The 26,121-nt window shown below is 33.7% G+C and overlaps 3 protein-coding genes and 1 long non-coding RNA gene across 4 annotated transcripts; 1 reads left to right on the top strand and 3 right to left on the bottom strand.

The window, feature by feature from the left end:
• Positions 1-629: 629 nt before the first annotated feature.
• LOC133679891 (uncharacterized) lies at positions 630-1,915 on the bottom strand. The gene is made up of 2 exons (XR_009836227.1): positions 1,467-1,915; positions 630-1,047 (listed from the first exon to the last, which is right to left on the bottom strand). It is a non-coding gene; the product is annotated as an uncharacterized LOC133679891 (long non-coding RNA).
• Positions 1,916-5,189: 3,274 nt separating this feature from the next.
• On the bottom strand, positions 5,190-7,494 carry LOC133680582 (exocyst complex component EXO70H1-like). The gene has a single exon (XM_062103597.1). It carries the CDS (start codon positions 7,382-7,384, stop codon positions 5,492-5,494), a length of 1,893 nt encoding a protein of 630 aa, XP_061959581.1. The 5' UTR covers positions 7,385-7,494; the 3' UTR covers positions 5,190-5,491.
• Positions 7,495-19,030: 11,536 nt separating this feature from the next.
• LOC133679629 (large ribosomal subunit protein uL23z-like) lies at positions 19,031-21,223 on the top strand. The gene is made up of 3 exons (XM_062102283.1): positions 19,031-19,258; positions 19,971-20,328; positions 20,886-21,223. The coding sequence occupies exons 1-3, from the start codon at positions 19,243-19,245 to the stop codon at positions 20,968-20,970; spliced, it is 459 nt and encodes a 152-aa protein (XP_061958267.1). The 5' UTR covers positions 19,031-19,242; the 3' UTR covers positions 20,971-21,223.
• Positions 21,224-23,275: 2,052 nt separating this feature from the next.
• Positions 23,276-25,593, bottom strand: LOC133679856 (uncharacterized). Its single transcript, XM_062102572.1, has 2 exons — positions 25,296-25,593; positions 23,276-24,283 (listed from the first exon to the last, which is right to left on the bottom strand). Exons 1-2 carry the CDS (start codon positions 25,329-25,331, stop codon positions 23,390-23,392), a joined length of 930 nt encoding a protein of 309 aa, XP_061958556.1. The 5' UTR covers positions 25,332-25,593; the 3' UTR covers positions 23,276-23,389.
• Between the last annotated feature and the right edge of the window lie 528 nt (positions 25,594-26,121).

Genomic DNA, 26,121 nt, shown 5'->3' on the forward strand with positions numbered 1-26,121 from the left:
GTTGGCAGGCTGGCATTCAAGCACTCCTGACGTGGATTATTTTTTATTTGAATTGGTTTTTATTAAAAAAAAATAAATTAAAATTTATTTTTTAAAAAAATTAAAATTAGTTTAAACTCATCAGTTTTTGTTCGATTTGATTTTTCAGAACAAAAACCGGTTCAAATCGATTTAATTTAGTTTTTTAGTTTGGTTCAGTTTTTTAAATTTAAATTCGGCTTGGTTTTTTCAGTTTTAAACTTATAAAATAAAAATCAAACCAAACATGCTGGTTTTTTTAAAATTCTAATCAATTTTTTTTCACGGTTTGATTTTTTCAGTTATTTTTTTTATTTTCTCGATTTAATCGGTTTTTTGGTTTTTTTTATCACCTTTCAATTTAATTTTTATCTAAAATAAATAATCAACCAAAAATTTTTATTTTTTAAATTAAAAATCAAAACCAATTCATGTAAAAAAAACCGGAAAAAAAACCAGCTATTCTTGGGCCTTTGTGATTTATTTTGGGCCTTGTATGATATTTTGATGGGCTTTCCAAAGCCTTGTAATTGTTTTAAATAGCCTATTCTAATTATCCAATTTTCTTTTACTAGATCTCAACTTCCCCAAATCTCCAATGGCATGAGAAATTTCACAACACACACCAACAAATTAATAAAAATCCAAATTTGCAAAGCATGACAAATTAACAAATAAATAAAAAAAGTTGTTGCCTTCACATGGCTTAAAACCTAAACAACAAAGAAGCTGATATTGTCACAAACAAACCACACCAAGAACATAAATCTTCATTGTACATATCGTCCCAGTGAAGAAGCACATTAACAACGTTGTTGAAAGATTTCTTGATAGACATCAGATCTTTCCCTGCAACAAAACCTCATTTAAATGCTGTTCATGTAAACCAGAACATTAATCTATTTTGTCATGTATTCAAAAGCAATAAAGGTTGTTTGAATCAATCTTGAATATTATAGCTTTGCACATAACTGTCATCGATTATCTTGGCGGACCATCTCCATTACTGTTGTCTCAAGTTCCTCGGATCTGGAAAAAAACAAACACCGCAAATATTTAATGGGTTTCCCACTACCCCATAAATAAATAAGACCATTAAGCAATATCATTGAGAGTAAATCCTTCTTTTGAAACTTGTTCCCGCTACCGATTATAATTAATATTGACCAAAGAATCAATAGCTAGAGTTGAAAAGGATAAGTCAAAATCAAAGGAGAAACTGGAGTTCCATTAATTTTGTTGTTGCCTTGCTCCCATCAGACGGTTCCCTCTACATGCTACTACGCGTGCACCAACACAAATACTGAGGAATCGGTCCATCATCCCCAATAACTCAGGTGTGATTTGTGACCGCATCCAGCGTAATCCTCCGAGCTAGATCTTAGCAGGACAATTTTCAAGCCAAAATAGGATATATAATGGATAAAAATAAAAGGAAACATTCTTACCCAGAAGAGGATCTTGCAAAGTCTACACCCTAGCTGAAAGGCCAATGTTGACAACAAAACCAACCCATAAATTAAATCAACAGCAAACACTTAATGAAATAAAATAACAGTGTTAATAGCAAAACCAACTCAGAAAAGTCAGAACATGGCTTAAGAGTAAGAAACTAATTGAGAAGAAAAATCATGGCTTAAAAACAAATCTAAAGCAGTAAAACAATAACAGAGAGAGATAAGTTTGATTTATCTCTAGATAGTTTGTAGCTTCTGTGTCTGTGGTGGTAGACAATGGAGAGAGATTGTTCGTGTGAGTGATCTAGTGGTGGAACTAGAAGATCGAGATAGAACGAGAAAAGGGGTGTGTGATCAGGACTGAGTAGGGGCTTAATTTCAGGGTTTCCTTTTATACATGTTAGCATTTTATAGGAGGGTTTAATGTTGGTTAAACCGATTCAGTTCTGTTCAATTAATTTCAATTATCAATTTTTTTATGGGGTTTTTAATCAATTAATTCTGTTTTTTTTTGTCAGTTTGGTTTATATATATATATATATATAATTCAATTTATTTTAAAGTTTTTTTTGCACGCCCTTTTTTATATGTTCGTCAAAGAGATTTTAATATGTAAGTATATGCTTGCACTCTTGTGTTGTTTAATATTATTCAAATTGATCACTTTTAGACCAATTAGCCCTTACTAGACGTCGACCCACAATATGTCGTTGGGTCAAAATATTATTATTTTTTATATAAAATAATATTTAAAAAAAATTAATTTTTTTAAAAAGATCCTATAAAAAAGTCAAGCTACCTCTACTCATAAAATCAGGATAATCTAATAGAAAAGAAAACGAAGAAAACCACAAAACCTATTTTTTAAAAGAAAAAATAACTGATATTGAAAGATGAAATCGAAGAAAAAAATAAGTGAAAACAATGTCAAACTGCATTAACTTGTCAACCCTGTAATCCGAGTCATTAGACCGGAATCACCCTATTTAAAAAAACCATAAAGTCTAATCCTTAACCAATCAATTTATTGAATGATGGAATTGGGGGAAAAAAAACTATACAAAAGAATCCAAAACAAAAAAAATAGCAATTAAAAAAATAAAGATCAATATTGAAATATAAAATAAATTAAAGGACAACTAAAATCTTTTAATTGAAAAGTGAAATTGAACCAATTAAATATTGAAGGATGAAATTGAAAAAAATTTATGCAAAAAGATCCAAAACAAAAAATATCAATAAAAATATAAAGATCAATATGAAAATATAAAATAAATTAGATGACAACTAAATCTTTTTTATTGAATGGTGAAATAGAAAATAAGAATCAATTTAACCAAAGAACAATTAACATAACGAGGATCAAAATTTAAACAAAAAATAAATTAGAGGACAAATGTAAATTTTTTATTGAATGATGAAATTGAAAAAAAATCAATTTAATAAAAAGACCCCAAAAAAATCAAAAGAATGAGCACTAAATTGAAAAAAAAAATAACAAATCAAGGTATTGGAAGATAAAATTGAAAACAAATTAGAATTTTACTAAAAGGTCAAGAACAAAAATTAAAAATCAAAATAATAAGGATCAAAGTTGAAATCTCAATAAATAAAAGGGTAACTCTGAATTTTTCCATAACTAGTGCGAATTTCGAGGGAATGAGAGGAAAAAAAAAGGAAAATATTGCTAGCAACCGCCACCTCAACACCGACACGCATCGCCCTGGCAGGAGGAGAACGATGCCGGGTTTCCAATGACACAATAAAAAATTGGAGTTTTGGTCGTGAAGAGGTGACACACATGTTGTCCAAAAGCATGTGCACCTCCAATATGCTAACACGTGTGCTGCACGCACTATTTATTTTTTATTTTTTAATTATATTTTTATATTTATTCAAATACAAAATATCATTCAATTAATATAATAATAACAAAAAATAGTGGAAAATACTAATAAGTCCCCAAACATCAATTTATAAATTATTATTTTTAATAGTATTTTGATTGTTTCGCTATACTCTTAAAATAAAAAAAAAATATTTCATCTCGATTAATTTATTTAGTAATAATTAATAAGCTTTATGCAAAGATTCTAACTCTTCTAATAACCAGTTCAATGATTTTTATGTTAAGAGTGAAACTATTATTATAATATTTTAAGAAACATTGTCATTAAGTCTGATGAACAATGTTTTTCCAAAGGATTTTAGTTTTTATTAATAATTGAAAAGGTTTGTAAGTTAGGCCTCCTACTCAGCCTGATTTTTATTTTTTTCCTTCCAAAAAACAAGTTTAGATTTGTCATTAACCATGTCAAATGAGCTCTTAATCTTCCCTCAAATCATTAACCATGTAAATTTTAATATTTCCAAATTGATAACTTTCATCCTAGATCTAATATTTACTTTAGTCTTATGCTCTTAGTACCAAATACAAAGCAATCCCTCAACTTATAAATTGTACAAAATAGCCCTTAAACATATTACAAAGTTTTTTTCTTCAATAAGTTCAAGTGAGATCCTTGAACAATATATATAAATATATAAATTAATAGTATATGAATTAAACTCCAACATTATATAATTTTGATACTAGCTACATGACTAAGCACTTCACCGCAGGTGGTATAAATTTTTTTAGCATCATTTTTTAGTTTGAAAAAATTTAGAAAGCAGAAAATGGAGAAGCTAGCATTTTAGCATGCCTTCTTTTCAAGATCTATAGTTTTATCCTTTGACCTTCAATTAATTTCCTCAGTACTGAAGTGAATCATATTTTTGTTAAACGAAGAAAGTCCTTGAAGGTGCAAATCAACCAAAATAATCTTTCTGGAAAAAAAAAAAAAACTTGGACATGTTGCGTGAGAGAGAGGGAGGGACCTGGGAGCTGATATGGCAAATTAAATAAATAATGGGCTTGAGTTGATATAGGAACCCATTTTCCTTTCAAGAAACCTAAAAGGGAGGCGAAATGGAAATCAGCCACGAGAAAGGAAAACAGGCAACAGCCGGGGCCAAGAAAAACAATTGATAATAAAGGGTTAAAGAAAATGCATCAACCTAAGTGAAGAATGAGAGAAAAAAGAAGAGATTTGTTTTTTTTAAAGCAAATTAACATGGTAGTAGCCATGTGAATATATAGAAAACTCAACAAGAACACAGAAGCGCGGTCACGTAACTTGCTGCAATAGATATTCAAGAAAAGCTGGGGAGGAAGGAAAAGATCAAGACACCCAGTTAATGCATGGCGACAAGTAGTTGCGAGAAAAACAAAATGCAGACGGGGCGATGATACATGTTGGGAATATTGCAATAAGCTTAATTAAGAGCTAGCGGTTAAAGCAAGTAGAATGCTACCAGAATTAAGGAAATGAAAAGCAGCAGCAGCAGCAGGAAGGATCATGAGAGTAGCCAACTCATCAATTTGCAGTAGCTAAATCAAGATCTTGAAGACAATAGTTCTTGAGATTACTAACTCACAATGGTTGAATGGACTGCTTGGCTGGCTGGTGTAATGTGTTTTTTATTGGCTCTTTACTGTTTTTTCAATTCCGAAGAAAGCAATCTCCCAAGCAACACATTTTGTTTTTTTAATTTTTTAACTTTAAATTAATTTTATTTTGATATTTTTATATTATTTTGATGGACAGTTATTAAAAATAATTTTTAAAAATCAAAAAATATTATTTTAATATATTTTTAAATAAAAATTACTTTAAAAAACAACTATTTATTAAAATAATCACAAGCATCCACTAATTTTTTAATCAAAATTAATACATCTTCAGAAAAACAAAAAATGAAAGAATAATATTCTTTAATCAAAAAACTGTCTTCACAATATCATAAGCAGTCAACTGGGTGACTTGCTCACTTGTTAAAATGCTACAGACGCATCTTTCATTTAATTATCGTTGTTATTACTTCTTTTTTTATTCACAAGAAACACGGGCTCCATGGTTCCCTCGGACCAGGACGGCTAATAAGAATAATAATAGTAGGAAATGGACGGCCGCTCAACGACGTCGACCGCCCCGAGAGTGACCCGAAGACGAGGAAAAGGACGAGACAGAAGAAGATGTTGATAATGACAGGTTACTCCCTGAACCTCCAGTCCCGAAAAGCAAATCTGACAGGTAATTCTCCAAATCATCAGGTGCAAATCTGACAATCCCTTCCTTCCTCGCCACCAATTGCCGAGACTTGCCATAAAATTCCCGGTATACCGGTACAAGCTTTCTGGCAACCGAAACTTTTATCTGGTCTCTCAGTTTGGAATCGGAGACAACCCATGAAGCTTGGTTGTTATAAGCGTCTTCGAAAGAAGAATTAAATCTCTTAAAACACTCAGTGACTTGAGGGGTTGTCATCTGATTATCATTAGCATCCGGTAGAGCAGCAAAAACTTTGCTCCATCCCATGCGTTCATAATTGGACGCATATTGCTGTACCTTTTCCTCGTGCTTCTCCATCCATTCATCACCAAGGAGTAACTTTAGGTTGGATTTCTGGACTTTGTTTACCACATATTGAAGATTGTTTGCGAGGAATAGATACGAGAGGGCCACATCTTTGTACATTTCAGCTTTGCCGTCGAGTTTGCATAGCATAACAAGAATCAGCCATGCTAATCTTATTGATATAGATGAGGTACTCGTGCCATCAGCGGACACGGGGCTACCGAAGTATGCTTCTGGTAAAGGAGATGGTACTGTTAGAGGCCAATCAGCAAGAATGTCGGTAAGTACCCCACTGTAGTCAGTGAGGAAAGTGATGTAGTTCATTACGTAACGAGTTAGAGGATGAATGCCACCACCAGGCACTGCTGCTTTTGAGTTGAATTTTGAGATTGCAGTCTCGAATTCTGTTAGAATTGCGCGGACTGCCTCCCCGAGCTTGTTTAGTGAGTTAATGACCTGTTGTCTGATGGTTGAGGTTGATTCTAAATCAAAGATGGGTTCGATTTCAGTCCAGAGATCGGCGATTGCTTCGTAGAGGTCAAGCGTGCGGAAAATTCTCTCAGGAGCTTTCTTGCACTTGGCTACGTTTTCAGGGAATACAAAGAGAGACAAGGCACCTTCTCTTGTTATATCGGCAAAGCAGGACTCTTTCAACGAAGGAGAAGAAGAAAAAACCTGGTCACAGAGAACTCTTTCACCATAAAATAGAGTTTTAACTGCGACCTTGACTGCATTTAACCAGGCCTTGATTTTAACTTCCAGAACCTCCCAGTCCATCTTTTGAATCTGTGCCAGGCTCAACCTGCTTTCAACGTTCAGATGATACAAGGCCTCATCAACAACTGATTTACGAATGATCTTGAATATCTTGACACATTCTTTTCCATAACCAGCACCAATCATGCATTCAGCAATCGCCTTCAAATCTTTCATGGCATCCATGGAAACGAGCTCTACTTCAGATATGGAATCTTCTCCGACTCTTGACAATTCGTCCTCCTCAGACTCATCCTCAAATTCAGAAACGCTTGATCTTGACGTTCTGGACACAGATTCAGGATCGAGATGCTGCCTCCTGGACTTCAAAATGATGTAAAACTCCTTCTCGAGTTTCTTCATGGCAATTTGCATGAGATTTTGAGCGAGAACCAGCTTGTCCGAGGTGGGGTCTTGGGAGATGTAATATTGCATGGCAGTCTGGAGGTCTTTGATCGAGTTCAGGTACTGTTGGGCTTCGTAGCGATTATCTGATGCGAAGAGATTGGCGACGTCGACACAGTAGAGGCTGGAGGAACGGGAGGCATCCCACTTAGAAATGAGTTCTCGTGCATTCTCGACATTGTCATCCATTAATGTATCTGAGAATGTGAGGCGATGAGGTGTAGATCGAGTAGGTGACCTAGAAGGTGATGGTTTGAACAATATAGTCCTCATACCTTTTCTAGGCATATAAGATATCAAAATCAATTACCACTAATTTGTCTAAGAAAGAGCAAGAGATGAGAACACTTGATTTCTTGCTGAGTTGAGAGAGAAGAGAGAGAGTCTAGTTTCGAGGGAAGTTTTGATTTGGTTACAGATACATCAGTGAAGTGATATTTATAGAGGCGAGGCATGTTGGAAGCCACGCAAATTAAGAAATTAATATGATGGAAGATGGTTTGAAAATGTCTACGAATCCACGCGTTATGTTTCTGTCTGTATTTGAAATGGCCTTTCGCTTGGAGAGCTTGTATGGTTTGGACTTTGGATGCAAACTCTGGATTATATATATATATATATATATATATATATACACACACAATATGCACTACGACTACGTATAATAAATATGACATCTATTACTGGTTCAAACAGCATGCCCGCTGCGTAATTCGAAGTTTTTGACGTATTTGAAACCATAGAATAGGTCTCCAATTCAGTAACTCTCTAGTATTTCTTCTAGCCCTTTCATGAAATGAAGCCGTCTTGGTTTCCTTTGTTGAGAAACACCCCGTTGCCAACCTATGTTGCTCCTTGCGTAATTTATTTTCTGTTGTTTTGTTTGTTAATGAATCGGTAGTTGATTTTTAAAAATAATTTTTTAATACTTAAACATTAAAATAATTTAAAAAGTTTTAAATTCTAAGATTATGATTCTTCTTATGGAATCTCTATCTTATTAATGTAAGAAAAAGCTTTATTTTTATCTAATAATTCAAGGAATATTTATAACACTTGAATTTTATTTTTTTTATTGAGTGGAGAGACCAGAAAGAAATTTTACCATAACAATATTTATAAGAAACAAAATATCTATTACACAAGTATTAAATATTATTTTGTGATATTTTCTAACTATGTCATCCATTTTCTCATGGAAATCTTATGAAAGCCCTCTTCTCTTTGACATAATTGAGATTTTCTTGTATATTTTATTGACCCATACCAATTCTGTATGTCTAATTTGTTGAAAATAAATAAGATTTTTGAATTTAAAAAAATATAAAAAAATTAATTTACCAATTGAGAACCAGTCGATTTGTTTAATCGGTATAATTACTTTTTCTGATCGGATTAGGATTGACTGGTTAAATTTATATAATCATTTTTCCTGATTAGATTATGTTTTTTATTTAGTTTAATTTTTTATTTGTTTATAATGTTAAACTTATAAATTCATAATCGGAAGCATAAATATAAGTGTAAAACATATATTTTTCCTTTTTTAAATACATTAGGATAAGAACATCTTTCCCCTTTTTCCTTATTGTGATATTTTCTGGCTGTGCCGTCCACTTTCTCCCCAGATCCCACTCCCAGCTCCTAAATATGCTACCATTGTTGTTCTTTTTTTACTTTTCCTTCTTCAGTAATCTGCATTTTCTTTTTCCTTTTTGTGAAAAAGATGCTTTGGTTCTAGTGACAGGAAAGCTGATGCAAAGGTATGGTCAAAACAATGGGGTTTGAAGAAGCATAAAAAGCGGCACGCTCCCTGTGTACGTGGTCAACGGAGAGAGAACAATGAATTTGTCGTGATTCATTAAATTGCTGTTGCTCTTTCATTCTCCAGTGACGGGCTATTCCAAGATGGCAAGTGCTGGGGTAGGTTTACACGGCAAGTTTGACCAAACCCACAAGATTAATCGTGGAGAAGAAATATATGCGCAAATAGTCGGCCTTTCCTCATTTGCTTGAATTGTTCCTCTGTTCAACTTACTCTTCAAAACAACATCTCTATTTGATCCCATTATATATTTGCTTGAAATAACAAAAAGCTCTGGGTTTTGAATATTCATTGGCTTAATTGAGAGATTGACTATTAATAATATTGTTTAATTGTTTAATTGGTAAGCTAACTAATTTTGCTTGCTGTCAAATACCAATCATTTGACTTGAGCCCATTGCAGCTACAAGTTGTAATATACGAGTTCATTGTAAAAAAATAAAAACAATTATTCTATATCCTAGAGCTAGATTGTTACTTTTGTTTAAAATATAGTGTTCAATTTCCACAAAAGTGTTTTAAAAAGAAGAAAAATTCATGACTCTTCATGGATCTGGGTCAAATAAATTAATTTTAGTTTAATTAGATGATAAGAAAAAATAACAACAAAATAACATGGATTGGGTTTTTAAAAAAATTAACTCAAGTTGGTGCAATAAACTTGTAACCCCAGTAATCAGGGTTAAATCAACCCAAGTTAACAAAGTCAAATTCATAGTTCAGATCATGAGATCGGAATAATCCAGAAAAAAAATTATAATTTTTTTTTTAAAAAAAATATCAATTCCAAATCAATCAAATATTGAAAAAATAAAATTGAAAAAAAAAGCCAATTATACAAAAAGATTCAAAAACAAAAAAAAATTAAAATTAAAAGAATGAGAATGAGAATGAGAATTGAAATTGAAATACAAAATAAATTTTATATTTGATTGAAGGATGAAATTGAAAAGAAGAATTAATTTAGCCAAAGTATTCAAAAAACAATAAAAAATAAGTATAAAAAATAACATAAAAAATAAAAATAAATTCTTGATTGAGGGGTGAAATTAAAAAGAAAAATAACTTTCATTAAAGGAAAAAATATCAAAAGAATGAGGATAAAATTGATAAAAATAATACACCATGAATTTTTATTAAATGATAAAATTAAAAATAAATTAGACTTTTATAAAATGATAAATAAAAACAAAATTAGAAATAAAAAAATAAATATCAAATTAAAAAAAAATATGACAAGTAAAGATCGAAGTATGAAACTTGTTACAGCAACGTTAATTAATCTTCAAGTACTTTTATTTTATTATAAATAAAGTGCCCTTATAAATTGACGGAATGTCCATCGTCATCACACGTGAAAACTGAGTCATCTTTCCACTAACCGATGAAGGGCAGAATTTCTAGGCTTCAAATTGTTTGTTTGACTATCCTTTTTTTTGTGGGTCAACTTCGCGATGAGAGCATTTAGGTATAAAATAGATTCATAATATAGAAAATGCATTGTTTTTAGGAGATGTCTTCAAGAAACTGTCTGCAACACCGGAAAGGAACAAACAGAAGATCCATTCAGTATGCTGGAATATTGCCTTGTTTTTTCATCACTACTCTGTATTGGAATTTAATAGTTTCCTGCCAAGATAACTACTGGTGAGACGTCGTTCCAAAAACGACAAAGAATAACAAGCGATAGAAATTGCAGTGGAGAATGCTCCTGACGGAGGCCTGCAGGCCATGAGATTCACTCTCTGAATGGTGTAGTTCGTCTTTTATTAATGAACCTTACAGCACCATCAACCGGTGAGAATTATCATTTTTTTTTGTCTTTTTTATAAACATGATTTGCGGTTAGTTGTCGGTCATTGAGAAGGAATGCCAATGATAGGGTTGGCTTTGGTAGTGTTGGGCTATCGAAGAGATATTTTATATTTATATTAAGGATATTTATAAATATGATTAATGATGTGTAAGGGATATTTATTTTTTATTAATGTTATCAAAAGAAAATTATTATTTAGCCTCTCCTCTCCACAAAAAGATAAGACTTATGAATTATATATACCCTGCGAATCTTTCAAGTATCACATTCAAAATCTTCATTCTCTACTACATATATATTTTCAGAACATCTCTCTCTTAAATATCATCGCAATTTCTCTTTAAAAAGATACTTCTTTAAGCATTGGAGAGTTTCCAAATCTATTAAAAGAGGCCTTTTGCAGTTACTAGTTATTAATCACTTTCGCTTACCAGGCATTAAGAACCACCCATCAACCATCTTAGGTAGGAAGAATGGATCAGATTGCTTTAAAGCTTTCAACAAGTACAAATGAGATGTTGGTTCAAACATAAAAACATGTGAAGTCTCTTTGGAAACTATCCAATAGAAAGTGAGTCAACTACCGAGAAGACATCTACTGGAGAAATCTACTTTCTCCTCATCTATGGAATTAAAACCCTGATCTCAACAAAAATTGGATACAAGACATCGAGTTGACTATATATCAAAGGGTAATAAAAATGTATTATAGTTAATAACTAAGAATGTAAGTTTTTTTATATATGAATTAACTTATTTAAAGTGATGATGTTTTTATTTTTTTCAGATGATGTCTAAGGACCTCTCATCAACTTTTCAAATATAGAATTAACTTAGTCTCTCTAGTGTGATTGCATAATTTACCTACCAGTCTCCTTAGTGCAATTGCATAATTTACCTCAGATGAGATTGACATGGTCTTCATAGTGCAATTGCATAACTCTTTAATGATGGGATTAACATGGCATCACTCTAAGGAAATGGCCCCTCAACCTTCCAATGATGGAATTGACTTAGTCTTTATAGTGTGATTGCATAATTTATCTTAAAAGGAATTAACTCAATCTTCCTGGTGCAATTGCACAGTTCTCCAATGATGGGATTGACATCACATCACTCAAGGGAAATGGCCCTACAACGCCCAAGAATGGGATTGACTTAGTCTTTATGCTGTGATTGCATGCCTCACCTTGGAAGGATTAGCACGACCTCCTTAAAGCAATAGCCCTAAACTCTTCAAAGGATTTGATTTGGCCTCCTTAGTGCAACAACATCAATCTCCATGTAATGCCTAAGGGCATCCCACCAACTTGTTTGAGAGATTCATTGACATATAAGGATATACTTGTAACTTAGATTTCCTCTTGGTTCCAGATATAGGGCGAATCCTACTGAATCTTATTAAGGTTAAGCAAAGTTCAAAGTTCAATTCTTGCTAAAGTTTGACACTTTAAATATTTTTTTAAGTATAGGCGTTGGACCCATACAGATTATCTAGAGGATTCCCTCCTAAATATTATTCTAACTATAGGCGTTAGACCCATGTAGACTACACAAGTCAACATAAATGAACTACAAAAATGAAGTTCATAGAGTGAAAAGGCATTATATAAGGATAAACCCCACAATATCGAGGTTGTTTACATAACTATGGGGAGATAGGGGGCTAAGGCTTAGACATTCAGGCCAAGCTCTTCAACTAGGTATTACCCACATCGGGCAGTTGCAACTATAGTTATTAAACCTGGACTGGCCCAACGGGTCAACCCGGGACCCGGTCAATCTGGTAGCTAGACCGGTCCGGGTAAGGCAAAATACCGGGATAAGCAAAAACCCAGCAAAACCAGGTTGACCCGTGACCCAAGCGACCCAGCAAAACCTGATTGAGACCCTTTTTTTTTTTTCAAATGTGTTTTTTCTCCTAACCAGAGACCCCTTTTTTATATATATTTTTAGTTAGTTATTAACTTTTTTCAAAGTTCTCTATATAAATACTAGAACAATATTTTATGTTTTCAATGTGAGATTTGAAGTCTTTTAGTATATATACTCTAAGTTTACAAGAAAAAAGTTATGTTTTTTCAATATGGGATAAAAAACATTTTTTATTTAAATACTTCAACATAAAAGGATAATATACTAACATAATATCTTTTCAATATAGGATAAAAAAACCTTTTGAAATAATCTTTTAAACTTTATTATTTATAATATATATAGCTTATATTCACATGAATTGTTTCTTAATTTTTTCATATGAAATATTAAAATTTCAAATATTTTTTTTAAATTTTTTTTTGAGTTGATTCGGATTAACCTGGGTCAACCTAGGTAACTCAGGACCCGACTCCTTGACAGGGTCAACCCCTAGGTCGAGTTTGATAATTATGGATGCAACCTTAAAAGGGAACACGTAAGCAAAGTCTTGCATAGGAAATGGATAAAAGGCAACACTGAAGTCCACCTGTGTTTCCCGTGATTGATTGAAGTACATGTTGGATATAGCAAGGAAGATGTTATCCCCAACCATCCCGGACAAAGTTGCAGACCCTCTAAAAAATTCTTGGAACTCCACAAAAGAGTTTCTTAGAGCCTCCAGCCAAACTTGAGAGCTTTGGATTTCTTTCTTGATAGCATGAAGCTCAGCCCTTAGACCATATTGAGTGGCTTTTACCTCAAGGATCTCATATTTTAGGGTATCCACTTCATTTTGAACAATATGCAGCTGCCTTTTAGTACAACCCAGTGAAGGACAACATCTTGCATGCCCTTGCATGTTCCTCTCAGCCATCTCATGTCTCTTGAAATGAGCGCACATTATAAAAGTCTTTCAAAGAAGAGATTATTAGGAATAGTGGTCTTAAAACCAAACTAAAAGGTTAAACAATAGAGTTCCTTACATTAAAGGTTATATAGTGGTTGTAGCTCTCATCAGATATTATTAATATGTTTGAAATGATGGTGAGAATCCTCTCCAATTGCCTCACCACTTTGAGGCTAGCCTCTCCAAGGCCAGACCTCCTACCAACAAAAACCTTAATGGCCCATTTTTCCTCCTCAGTTAGGATGAGGAAAGAGAAAGGAACTCGGTCGGGGATGAGGCTAGCAAAAGCATCCTCAAACCTCTATTCAACTTCCTAAAAAACACCCTAGGCAGAGGTCTCAATAGCTAAAGCTTTTGCAGCCAAGATTGGGGGTGAAAGCAAAAAGATTGTCATTATAGAAGCCTCCATTGTTGAGGTTAAAACATCAGTCTCCATATAGGTGAAGATTCTTTTTCTCTTGAAATGAGCAATAACACTAGCAATAATTTCAGGGGGGCAGATTTGTTTGACCCTCAGTAAGGAGGGTACAACTACCCCTAGCTTTTAGGGGTGAGTATTTTTTATTCGATTCATTTTTTTATTGAAAAAATAACCAAAACAATTTTCTTTTTTTTTTTACATTTAAAACGGAACCAAACTAGAAATTGGTTCAAACTGACAATTTTGGTTTGGTTCAGTTCGGTTTATTTTGTAAGAAAACCAGTAAACTAATAAAAATCCCACTTTTTATCCCTTATCTCAGTAGATTGAATCCGCATCTTAAAGTTTGCAATTTATTCAACAACAAACACAAGATACAAATCAAATGAAAATACCAAAAAAACAAAATACAGAATGGATGTATGAATGCTAAGAAGCATAATAAAGCAATAAAAAAAGAAATAGATCAGATGAGACGAAACCAAAAGTGATTGGTCAATAAACAAATACATGTTGATCCAAAGTGTAATAATAATTATCAAGAACAAATTCAATCTGATTCAAAATTATAGGATATTAAAAAAAATCTTGATTTAATAATGCAAGGTAAGGTAACAAGCAAAGTGATCTTGAAGTAAATAAATAAAGAAATGTTTATAAAAAAAAGGAAGGACCGGAAAACTCACCCACAGGAAACATTAAAAATAATAATAAAAAAGGAGTGGAAAAGAAGAGAGGAATGACTAGTAATTAATTATTTGCTAGCAAAGATAAAGAGAAATGTGAAACAATCTAACATATAACAAATTAATTATGTGAGATGGCTTGCTTTATGGTTAGCGTAGGAAAAGGAGGTAAATCACAGTAATACACAGAGAGAGAGAGAGAGAAAAGAGAAATAGAATTATTAGGAGCAAAAGCAATAAGTAAATAGTTAAAGAAAATTTAACATTAAAAGAGATGAGAGACCGAGAGAGCTGAGGGTTGGGGGTTGGGGGTGGCTACCTTTGGTTTTAATGTAGGGTTTGGAAGAAAACCTAGTATTTATATTATTTTTTTAAGTGCTGGATGAACTGATTCGGTTTGGTCTAGTTCAATCAGTTTTAGACTTTTAAAACCAAAACCGAATTGAACTAGATTTTTTTAGGTTTCTAATCAGTTAATTTAGTTTTTTTGATTTTCTCGGTTTAATCAGTTTTTTTTAAAATTTTTTGCTTACCCGTACTAGCTTACATTTCTATAGAAGTCCTGAATCCCACCATTATTTCCTCAGGAACATTGTCCTCAATAATAAAGAGTTTTGTGTATAATGATGAGGTCGTCCTTCATCTCTTCTCCAATCCTGCCTCCACTCAAATCAAGAGATGATAATCTCATTCTTGAACTCTTTTCTATAGACTTTGCAAAAGTTTCTCCTTCTCCTTCAGCTGTTAGGCCTATACAAAAAGAAAGTAAGCAATGAACTTAGATGTATAAAAAAACAAGGAATAAAAAAGCTATATATTTTGCAACATGACATGGTAATACCCTTTTGCCATCCTATTGACATTCTACTCGGTTGAGGTTGATGCCAATGCAACATGTGTTTTCTCCTCATCCAAACTCAGACGAGGCCTATTGTTCACATTAGAGGGAGGTACCTTACAATAATAGGAACAACCTCAGATCTATTGTATCCCATCTCTAGGGTTGACTAGCGTAGTATATCTAATTATCAGCCACATTCCCTTCATTTCTTGACATACATATCTTTTCCATGTAAAGTTTCCTTTATGGCTTTTGTTGGTCTGATGAAAAAGGTAAAAAAATCAATACATTTCATTGCCACTACTAGTGTCAACAACTAAATGATAACATGTCTAAAAGAAATTGACTATAGGCTTAATTTTAACAAACTTAAAAAACTTATTAAAAATGGATAAGATTATTCACTCGTTAGGGTGCAACTGACTTGAACCTAACTTGTAATATCTAAAAACTTTCTTCATAAATCCTTGGAGAGGGAAAGAATACCCACATCGTATACATATAAAAGAGGACTATAATTTCAAATCAATCTTGGGTAGAGCCCATGGTTAGTTGGCCTATATGCTCGACCCTAACAAGCATTTGAGTTATGTATTTTCTTGGCTGTCAACTATTAACAAAAATCATACCCTCCACAACTAGCATGTTAGGGGCATCATTTTTAGGGGCCTAAGACAACCTTTCTCTCCCATAAGGTTCCCTAGTAATAACAGGAGAAGAACTTCTCTAACAAGGAAAACTACTTTCTCCCTTACTAGAGGTTGATGTTAAAGTTCTACCCCTAGTTATGGAGCCCAGTCTGATAAACCCATGTCCCCTGCTACTTCCTTTAATTCAGGTTAGAACTTGAACTCCTTATCGGAGGTAGCAATATCCCTATTCTTAGGGTAAGTTCTAATTCCTTCTGGGTCTATTTTTCTGTTCGAGGAGAAAAGAATGAAGAAAAAAACTTTTGGTGGGAAATACCTACAAAGACATTTTCTTCTCAGATTAGGGCAAAACTAGCTCGAGAATTCTTTAACAAAACTATTATTTAGAAGTTATAGAGAGTAAAAGTAAAATAAAATATGGAAGTAAGGACGATTGAGGTTATAAGGGAAATTACTTCTAACCTCATTATTGGATGAATGACTTTTCATGTCATCTTAGATGTTCAGAAATCTATTCAATTACTGCATTAAAGGCACACCAACATTTTGTTTTCTAAAAAACACTTCTTTTAAAGACAGACCACTTGGACAGAAAGAATTTCAACAGTTCTACATGGGACAAATAAATCTCATAGGAAATGTAAAAAGTCTTTCATTTATGAGACAAACAACTCTCAAGTAAAATAATTGTCATTAAAGCTGATAACCTTTCAAATTTTTGCATATTTAATATACAAGGATTTAGGGGGCTACTAATGAATCAACATGTTTTATATATGTAATTTTTGCCCAAGTCTATGTTTAAAAGAGCCAAAGACAAGGTGATAACCCAACATCCTTGGGCTCAGTTGCGCACCAAACCTAAATGCATGTAGGCTGATGAGTTGTCAGACCCAATATCCTTGGGTTCAATAATATGCCAAGCCCGAATAGATATAGAACTAACGATTTTTCTAAGCTCCATATTGGGCCACAAGATTTTATTTATTTATTCTTATGACCATTAAAATGTTAAGGTCAATGATACTCATCTCTCAGCACCCCTCAATGTATAAAAATCTTCTAAAGACCTACCACATTTCCCTTAATATTAATGGTGTAATGGATATTTATACCTTATTGATGCTTTTAGAATGATATTATTGTTCAGCCCTTTCTCTTCACAAAAGGACAAGACTTATAGGTTATTTATACTCCACGAATCCTTTAACGTTAGGTTTAGAATCTTTATTCTCTACCGCGTACATATTTTCAGAGCATTTCTCTTTAAAATATCATTGCACTTTCTCTCTAAAAAGATACTTACTTAAGTATTAGAAAGTTCTCAAATCTATCAAAAGAAACCTTTTACAGGAACCAACCATCAACAACCTTAGCTTACCAGGAACCACCCACCAAACACCTTAGCTAAAGAGAATTGAGCAAATTACTAGAACCAATAAATTAAATGATTATTCAATACATAAACCTTACTCCCATGCTACTTAGATATTTAGAGACATCATCAAAAGTCTTTAGGAAACCAGTAACAATTATTTGTCCATAGAGCATAGGCTTTATAGCTTTTGGATTTTTTAAAAGGAAAACATTTGAGAAAATCAAAGCAATCGTTACTACATGCATGAATGGCAATCCCAAAATAATTTTACCTTGTGCTACCAAAGTACCAAGCTTCTTAATCAATGGTTATTCCAGGGATTGAGTGTACATGATATATGGAGTAGGCTTTCCTAAAGCGTAGAAAGTTTTCAGTATACCAAATTAATATCATGTTAAAAATTTGCTTCCTAAATTAGAGGATGAAATAATGGAATTCTAAAGGTGATTTTTTTTAATGTATTACTCATATATTGTTTTTAAAGAATCATTTATTCTCTACAAATATGTTGACCAAAGGTTATTTAAATAAAAACTTATAGACTAGTGATAGGTTGCATAATATTGATTTCCAAAATTATAGGAATAGCAAGTGAAATTCAAAAGCAAATTTATTTTAAATTCATCTTATATATGTTCAATATTCACCCCTCTCTCTTTCTCTTCTAGGATAATTCATTTGTTATTTTAATGGAACATTACTTTAGTATTGAAGGAACAAAATAATAGAAAAAGGGAAAAAATAGGTGAAACATCTAAGTTTAATTTGCTTTTTTTTTTTTAAGAAATTACACTTTACATATTATTTTTAATATAGTTAAAAATATTTTATATACTGAATCAAGAACAGGAGCACACGAATTCAATCAATGATTTTTTTTAAAAAAAATATTATAAATTTATTATTATATTTGATTTAATATCTAAAATTCCTTTATAATAAAAACAAGTTTGTTATGGAACAAACTCACTTTCTTTCTTAGCAAAATTAGTATTTATAGAGAAAATTAAGGTGAAATCAAATCTCTAAATAAAGAAACCCGTATATTTTTTCAAGTAAAGTCATATATAATATAACCCAAATCCACCATCCTAGAGAAACAATAAAGTCTTGAAATTCAGCAATTTTATTAGTATTATAATTGTTTCCACGGCCACCGCCACCTATTATTCCTATTATTATTATTATTATTATTATTATTATTAAATTCACTTTCTAGCAAAGAAATAAAACCTTAAATAGAGTGGTTTTGGCAAGCACATGAAGAAAATTTTCTCTCCATTTTCTTTCACTTCATTTTTTTCTTATATGTTCTCTTAAAAATAGATAATTATTGAAAAATAAATAAATCCTAAATATGAAATATACTCGCCATAACTTAAAAAAAAAAAAAAAAGCAACGGAAATGGAATCGTAAATTTATAGAAAAAAAAAGGTGTTCTGGACCAATTAGCCAACACTACTTTCGGCCAATTATTTAGCGTAGGAAGTGTTCTTTATAGTAATTTCGTATATCAACTGTTCATAGGCCATTCTTCCAACCAGTAAAATAGCCCAAACCCTAGAGAGGAGAGACGGCTCTGCTCTGCTGCTTCACCATCCACAGGTCCCCCCTCTTATCTCTCTCCATACCGAACGCACGTATATTTCAAAACGAAAATTATCAACCCTTTTGTTTAGGGTTTCGAGTTGTTGATTGGCAGCAATGGCACCAGCCAAAGGTATGATTTTATCCCATTTCAATATTCTTACATAATCTTGACTGGTTCTTTAGTCTCACTTTTTGAACGTTCAATTCTTTTTTGTCGTTTGTTTCACGTTTTGATTTAGTGACTTTGTAATCTTGGTTTAATTGCCCAAAAAGAAAATATGAAGTGAAGGATTAGAAGAAAATTAAATGGAAGGACATGATTTCATGTTGTTTGATAGAAACGACGGAGAAAATGAGCAATGTGGTTCTGCTAAGTCAGTTGTCTAGAAGAAATGAAGCTTCTCTGTTATTGTTTTTTCTTTTGATGGGGAGAGAAATCTAAGATTTGGAATGAGTTTACTGTGCTTTCAATGTGCACTTCTTATTTCTTTTTTTCTGATGGAAGCATTGAAGGAGAGCAAAGTTAGGGTATCGCTGCCGTGCCTATCTATGAATGACATCCTTGGGTTCACTGTTTTTGCAATTTTTTTAGAAACTGGCTTCATCATTATCCACGAAGAATCTATTGCATGATGTTTTTTATTTCCCTCCTTGCTTCATGGCAATCATGATTTGCACTGCTTAATGGATCGTATCCTAGTCTAGTAGGATTATTATGATTCAACGGATGCATTGAAAAGAGCAGTTGGGAGTAATGCTAGTTGGGATTTTCATAGTTTGTGTGTTTTGCTCATGATTGTTACTTTTCTTCACCATTTGTGCGCATGCTATGTGTGCAACAGACAGTTTCAAAAAGGCTGACCCAAAGGCACAGGCTGTGAAGGCTGCAAGAGCAGTAAAGTCAGGTCCAACCTTCAAGAAGACCAAGAAGATCAGAACTAAAGTTACATTTCATCGACCTAGGACATTGAAGAAGGAGAGGAATCCCAAGTATCCTCGCATTAGTGCTACACCAAGGAACAAGCTTGATCATTATCAGATTTTGAAATATCCTCTCACAACTGAGTCTGCAATGAAAAAGATTGAAGACAACAACACCCTGGTATTTATAGTTGATTTGCGTGCTGACAAGAAAAAAATCAAGGATGCTGTCAAGAAAATGTATGACATTCAGACTAAGAAAGTGAATACCCTGATCAGGTACTCCTGCCTTTCATTCTTATCTTTTGTTTTCTTTTTATTATTTTTTTCTTGAGAAAATACAATGCTTTTCTTTCAGCAGTGGTTGATTGACTACTTTGACTTTCATGCAGATGGTGTTTGCCAATAATTGCTTGTTTGTTTTTCTGATTTTTAATTTTTTATGGATGAACATGTCTTTACTTAATATTGTTACCCCAACCAAAAACACGTTCATCAGAAACTTAGTTTCTATTGATTTCTTGTTGAAATATTTATCCTCAATATTTGGCATCTTGTCTGATCTGACCATATAAAGATATTGACTATCACCATAAGAAATTTAGAATATATTGATAAGATGGCTGTTTTTTCTCCTGTAATTAAGAACACACTGATTAGAAGTAGTTTGTTATATTTGGCAAATTGGCTGAATTTTCATCTGTCATGGAAAAAAACAACACTCTTTTATGCATGCAAATCCATGTGACTTGTTGCATGTGATTTTTTCTTGTTCATCCTCTTCCCTTTGGCAAATGTTTAGTCCCTTTAATGAGTTCTCAATGATTTTGTTCCAGGCCTGATGGTACCAAGAAGGCATATGTTAGGTTGACACCAGACTATGATGCCTTGGATGTGGCAAACAAGATTGGAATCATTTAAGTGCTTGCCCTCTGCTTCCTAAGCTATTTTTTTGCTTTTGTATTCCAGAGTAAGGCAGTTTTGTTGTGACATTACGGAGGGAGATCTGCAAAATTAGTTTAAAGTTGTGAACCTGTGCAACTCATGGTTTTGACTGGCATTGGGATCCAGCGACCTTGTAGGCTTGAAGTTTGATTCATCGATTTTGAACTATGCATTCAACGAGTTGCCATACTTTCAGATATTAGATCATTTCAATGTCTAGTTTATATAACTGATTGTGTGATCGGGATTCTCATTCAGGTATAGCCTCCAAGTTAATTAATGGAGGCAGGATTGTTTCATCGGCTGGTATCCAATTAGGTGGTTGTCATATTGCAACGCCAGAGTATATGTTTGTGACCCAATATTTTCCAAAGCTGTTAGCTTGAATCAACCTATACCTAATAAAGTCACTGATCCTGGTAAATGTAGCAAAATTTGTAATGCCTTGGCTTGTTTTAGATGTCGATGAAACAAGTTTAAAGGAAGAAACAGGGAAGGAAGGATTTAGAAAGAGAAGTGGAAAGGCTGGTCAGCACTCGGGTTGGGCGGTAACATGTCTTGAATCAAATTCTTGATGGTTTAAAATTGAAGATAGCTCGGCCAGATTTTGTTCCATTTATCGCATAATTTGAAAGCTTAAACGCAGTCTGTCGACCTTGTATATTTACGAGCCTGTGGAAATGACTGGGTGGGTTTGTTTACCTACTAGGTTTCTTTGCCAATTCCTTCCAGAAAAAAAGAAGTCTCTGTTGATTTTGTCCCTTTTTTTTTCAATCTTTTCCCTCGCACAATTTCAATGTTGTATTACGTTTTTCTTCTGAAACATGATCGTCTTATGTAGTTCAAGGCAACTGCAACGGATATCTGCTTTAACTATAACGTTGACAGGAATAACAATCTCCCCATTTCTGTAGTCAAAATCCATCAACCAAGAAAAGAATGGCAATGTATACAGACGTTTGGAAATTTTCTGTTCGTGTACATTGTTAGTAATTGCTAGTGGCGGGATGATATCTAGAGGAGGAGAACAATGAATTGTAGGACAACATTTGACAGGTTTCAGTCGGAATATTCTGGTAGCGCACAATGGTGTGACCTAATGTATTCAACTTTCGTATTTTTTAGGATATTCTTACCAGGACGATCATGGGTCATAGTACTAAAAAAAAAAAAAAGACTAATACATGAATGATTTGTATACTGGCATAGCAAATAGTATGCAAAGCTCATCACACAACTGACATAAACAAATTTGGTGATTGTTATCTTACGTTCAGAATAATCAACCTCTTACCTTTCATCTCTAAATAGACCAATCAAAAGGTTTCTAGTAACCTTAGTATTACTACTAGATAATGACTCCAGTCTTTAGTTTTTGCTCTCAAGGCTCGTCGCTTGTGACAAAAATAGTGGTTAATAACAAAATTGTAAGGTAGTTTGGCCTGGTCCTTAACTTATTCCCAGTAACTGACAATATCATCTGCGATGATCTTTGCTGGTATTTGGATCACGTGTCCTCTGCAAGATGGGAAGAATCTTCTAAGTTTGCTTCCGTTCGACGCCCATCTGGAGAATATACCTAAAAGTATATTCATTGACGCTTCACACTCGATGAATAATTAGATAGTCAACTTCATTGACGCTTCACAGCTCCTTTGCAGGCCAGAATGACTGCAGATCGTCAAGCAAAGACTAATCCATATTTCTTCGATAATATACCTAAAAGTTGAACTAAACATTTCAATGTGGCTAGGATCTCAGTATTTGCTGGAAATATGCAGAGTGATGGCAAAATAATCCTATACCTTACATTAATACGAGGTCCTCTAAGATTGTGCAAGTTCAAGGTTGTGTTTCCTGGCATCCATTCGTAGCTACTGCTTCAGTTACTGCAACTATGTCAGTAACACGTCTAAGCTAGTGAAAGTAGCATGCCATCTTTCTACTGTTGACATTTCAGGTTGCAGCAGTTTTGTTTACCAGTGTACAGCTATGGTGGTGTATAATTGAGGCAACCAATCTGGAGCTTATGAATAATTTATTCCGAATGATCCCCTTATCCGCGAAGGGCAGGGGACGTTTAGTCAAGGCTTCAGGGATAACAAATACTGCTTGTTCTGAATGAAATTGTTTTGACACCCTCTTCTATCACGAAAACTTGATGTCTGTTAACTCTTTAAGCCTTTTCCGAATTCGCATATGCTAGTGGACCTCAAAACTCAAAGATAATATGACTTGTCAACAAGGAACCAGAAATGGAACCTTTCATGTACAAGGCAAATAAACCAACCAGGCTAACTATTTGTGTCATTCAAACTCTGAAAATAATACATCTTATATACACCCTCAACCACTGAAATTTGATTTTACAAGAAGAAAAAAACTTATTAGACGCTCATTGAGATCTTTGCCGCTTTCCAGCAGGGATTTGATGGAAAGCACCGGAATTTAACAAACGTCCATTGCCTATACCTGAACCAGCACAAGGAGCAAAACCTAACATGGAAGCTGAACACATCTGAGAAGATCCGCGAGACATTTCAATATATGATGGTGAAGCCAATGGTTGTTGAGCTAGACAGCTTGAATTGGCAGTGAGGTTTGGAGTTTCATAACTAATAGAAACAGGTGGAATATTGAACGGCTGCAGTGGAGGTGGATTTCTCCACCGCGGAAGCGGACCTGCAAGAAGAAGTGTTTGAAGAAGAGGACCTGTATCCATGACAGCCTGCAACAGTTTTCCCTTTTGAGGTAGGACTCTTCCTTTGACAAATTTATCAATTACATCATCGGCCGGATCAATCTTGGCCATTGCTGGAGCCACTAAACCTGTTGGTATAGAGCCATTATAATCCTGAACCAAGGTCTTGTCCACAAACCCCATGTGACATGAGTCTGCCATGTTAATGCTTGAGAAATCTGGTGAAGTAACTGCATCGAGTAAGGAATCCACAGGGGAGGAGCCATGTGATTGGTGATTATATGTATCAGATAGACTGTTAGATTCAGTTATACTGGAGTTCGCTTTAGCAGGCATCACAAGGGGGCTTTCAGGCTGTGCTAGAGGAAGAATGGGCGGTAATTCAGGAGTACTAGAGAGCATAAGTTTGTTAACTAGTTTTTGCAGTTGATCTTTGGCCTCATCTCTTTCTTGGTAAGCTATCTTTAGGAGATTGATTAAATGATTGACATCCTCCTTGTGCTTTCTCATTTCTTCATTTGCTTCAACTTTCAGTGACCCCAATTCAATGGTGGTGTACACAAGCTTCTGCTTCAATTCATCAAAGCTCTGTCAATTCAATCCAATACAAATCAATTACTTATGTTGTTCGCACAAGAATTAAACAAAATATGGCCTGGCAACTTCAAACACACAGACTTTAATACCATACAATATTTTCATTAGTAAAAGCTGCAGGGCAACAGAAAAAGGTTTATGCCTCGGTTCCAAAGAGTCTCAGAGATCAACATCAATACATTGAGCTTCCAATAGGACAGAAATCTACACCAAACATGCTAACGTAAAAATCACAGAATCCAATTTGGCAGGGACAGAAATTCCAAATGGATCCAATTGATGAACAAGAATTTCAATGGTAGGGGAAACAGTATAATCTCAATTTGGACCCGTGCGGATCACAAGCCCTCCAAGTCAAATGACGTGAATCTTTCGAACTCCAAAGGTTAAACTAATGAGAGAAAGAGAGCACCAGCACAACCAATCTCTTAAAAGACGTCGGTCCCCATAACTTGTGCTATGAAATATCGCAAGTTTACATCAATACAGACAAGCCTCGACTCTCAAGTTTCAATAAGCAAACAAAAAGGAAGGGGAAAAAAATAGCACAAAACAAGGACCGCGTTTTTTTTCTTTTTTTTTTTTACCAAACCAAACCAAAAAACACTAGGAGCATATCATAGGAGAATCAAAACAAAAAAGGCAATGCCATCAAATTAAGGCTACTCATTCAAGCAAAAAATTACAATGCATTTGTAAGAGAATAACAAACGTTAACAACATCCAGAACATCTACCAAGAAGGCTTTAAAACAGCAATAAATGATACCAACAAGGCAGAGTCACGAAAAACGTTTTGAACTTTATAATGGAACTGATGATAATGAGTAGGGAAATGAATTTCTGTTTACACTTTAGACCCCATAAATAAAATACATTGAATATCACAACTGTTCATAATAAACAAAACAGAACAACAAAAGGCTTAAATGCCAGACCAAACAAGACCCAGAAGAGGAAACAAGGAGAGGAAAGAATTTATCAAAAGAGTAGAAAAAACCCACCTCTTGATAATCCCAAACAGAACCCAATTCCTCCATTTTTTTTTTCTTTCTCAAGTCCTGAGAGAGGAAGAAACCAAAAGGAGAAAAGGAAACTCAAGGTAGGGGGGGTTCAACAAAAGCGACTCGCGACTCATTTATAGAACAATAAGGCAGACATGAAGACAAAAGAATGGGATGGCTTTCACATAAACTTGCAGAAAATCCAAACCACGTCAAAGAAAAAAAAATTTCTTCCAATTAATGACAGAAAAAACAAATCTTCCAACTAGGGAGAACAGATTCCACCTTCAGCTTTTGCACTGTATGTAATATTAAATTTATTTTAAAACTCACCCCTCTTTCAGGACCTCTGTCTCTCACTTAAAATAATAATGTCTTTTTCTCGTCTCTCTGTATGTATTTACATGGTCAATAAATTGTAAATCCTGTTAGATTTTGTATTTCTATAAAGGCTGTTTTCCTAAAATGTTCTTTTACGCGGTTTTGTATGGGAAGTTTTCCTTACGTACCCTTTCCTTTTTTCTTTCTTTTTTTTTCAAAAAAAAAGGAAAAGAAAAGTAACTTTCCCTCCGACGGCCCTTCGGGTCCATGAATTATGGTTTCTCCATGTTTCATGGTGGAAATAACCACTCATCAGCCCCGTCATTTTGCCAAATATACTACTAATCATAACTCGAAAACCTCAAGACGTAAATCATTTATCGATCTAAATAATAATTGATTTGAAAATATCAAATAAAAAAAATATTATATAAAAAAATCAAACAACTAATATTTCTTAGAGACTTTGCTTTAGCACGTTGTAAAGGAAGATTTTGAACTCAAA

The sequence above is a fragment of the Populus nigra genome, chromosome 19 (genome assembly GCF_951802175.1).
Source record: "Populus nigra chromosome 19, ddPopNigr1.1, whole genome shotgun sequence".
Taxonomy (NCBI): domain Eukaryota; kingdom Viridiplantae; phylum Streptophyta; class Magnoliopsida; order Malpighiales; family Salicaceae; genus Populus; species Populus nigra.

Coding starts and splice junctions, on each gene's coding strand:
- LOC133679629 (XM_062102283.1), top strand. Junction 20,329..20,885: donor AAAGTGAATACCCTGATCAG/GTACTCCTGCCT, acceptor ATTTTGTTCCAG/GCCTGATGGTACCAAGAAGG.
- LOC133679856 (XM_062102572.1), bottom strand. CDS start 25,331: ATGGAGGAATTGGGTTCTGTTTGGGATTATCAAGAG. Junction 24,284..25,295: donor CTGTTTGGGATTATCAAGAG/GTGGGTTTTTTC, acceptor TTGAATTGACAG/AGCTTTGATGAATTGAAGCA.
- LOC133680582 (XM_062103597.1), bottom strand. CDS start 7,384: ATGCCTAGAAAAGGTATGAGGACTATATTGTTCAAACCATCACCTTCT.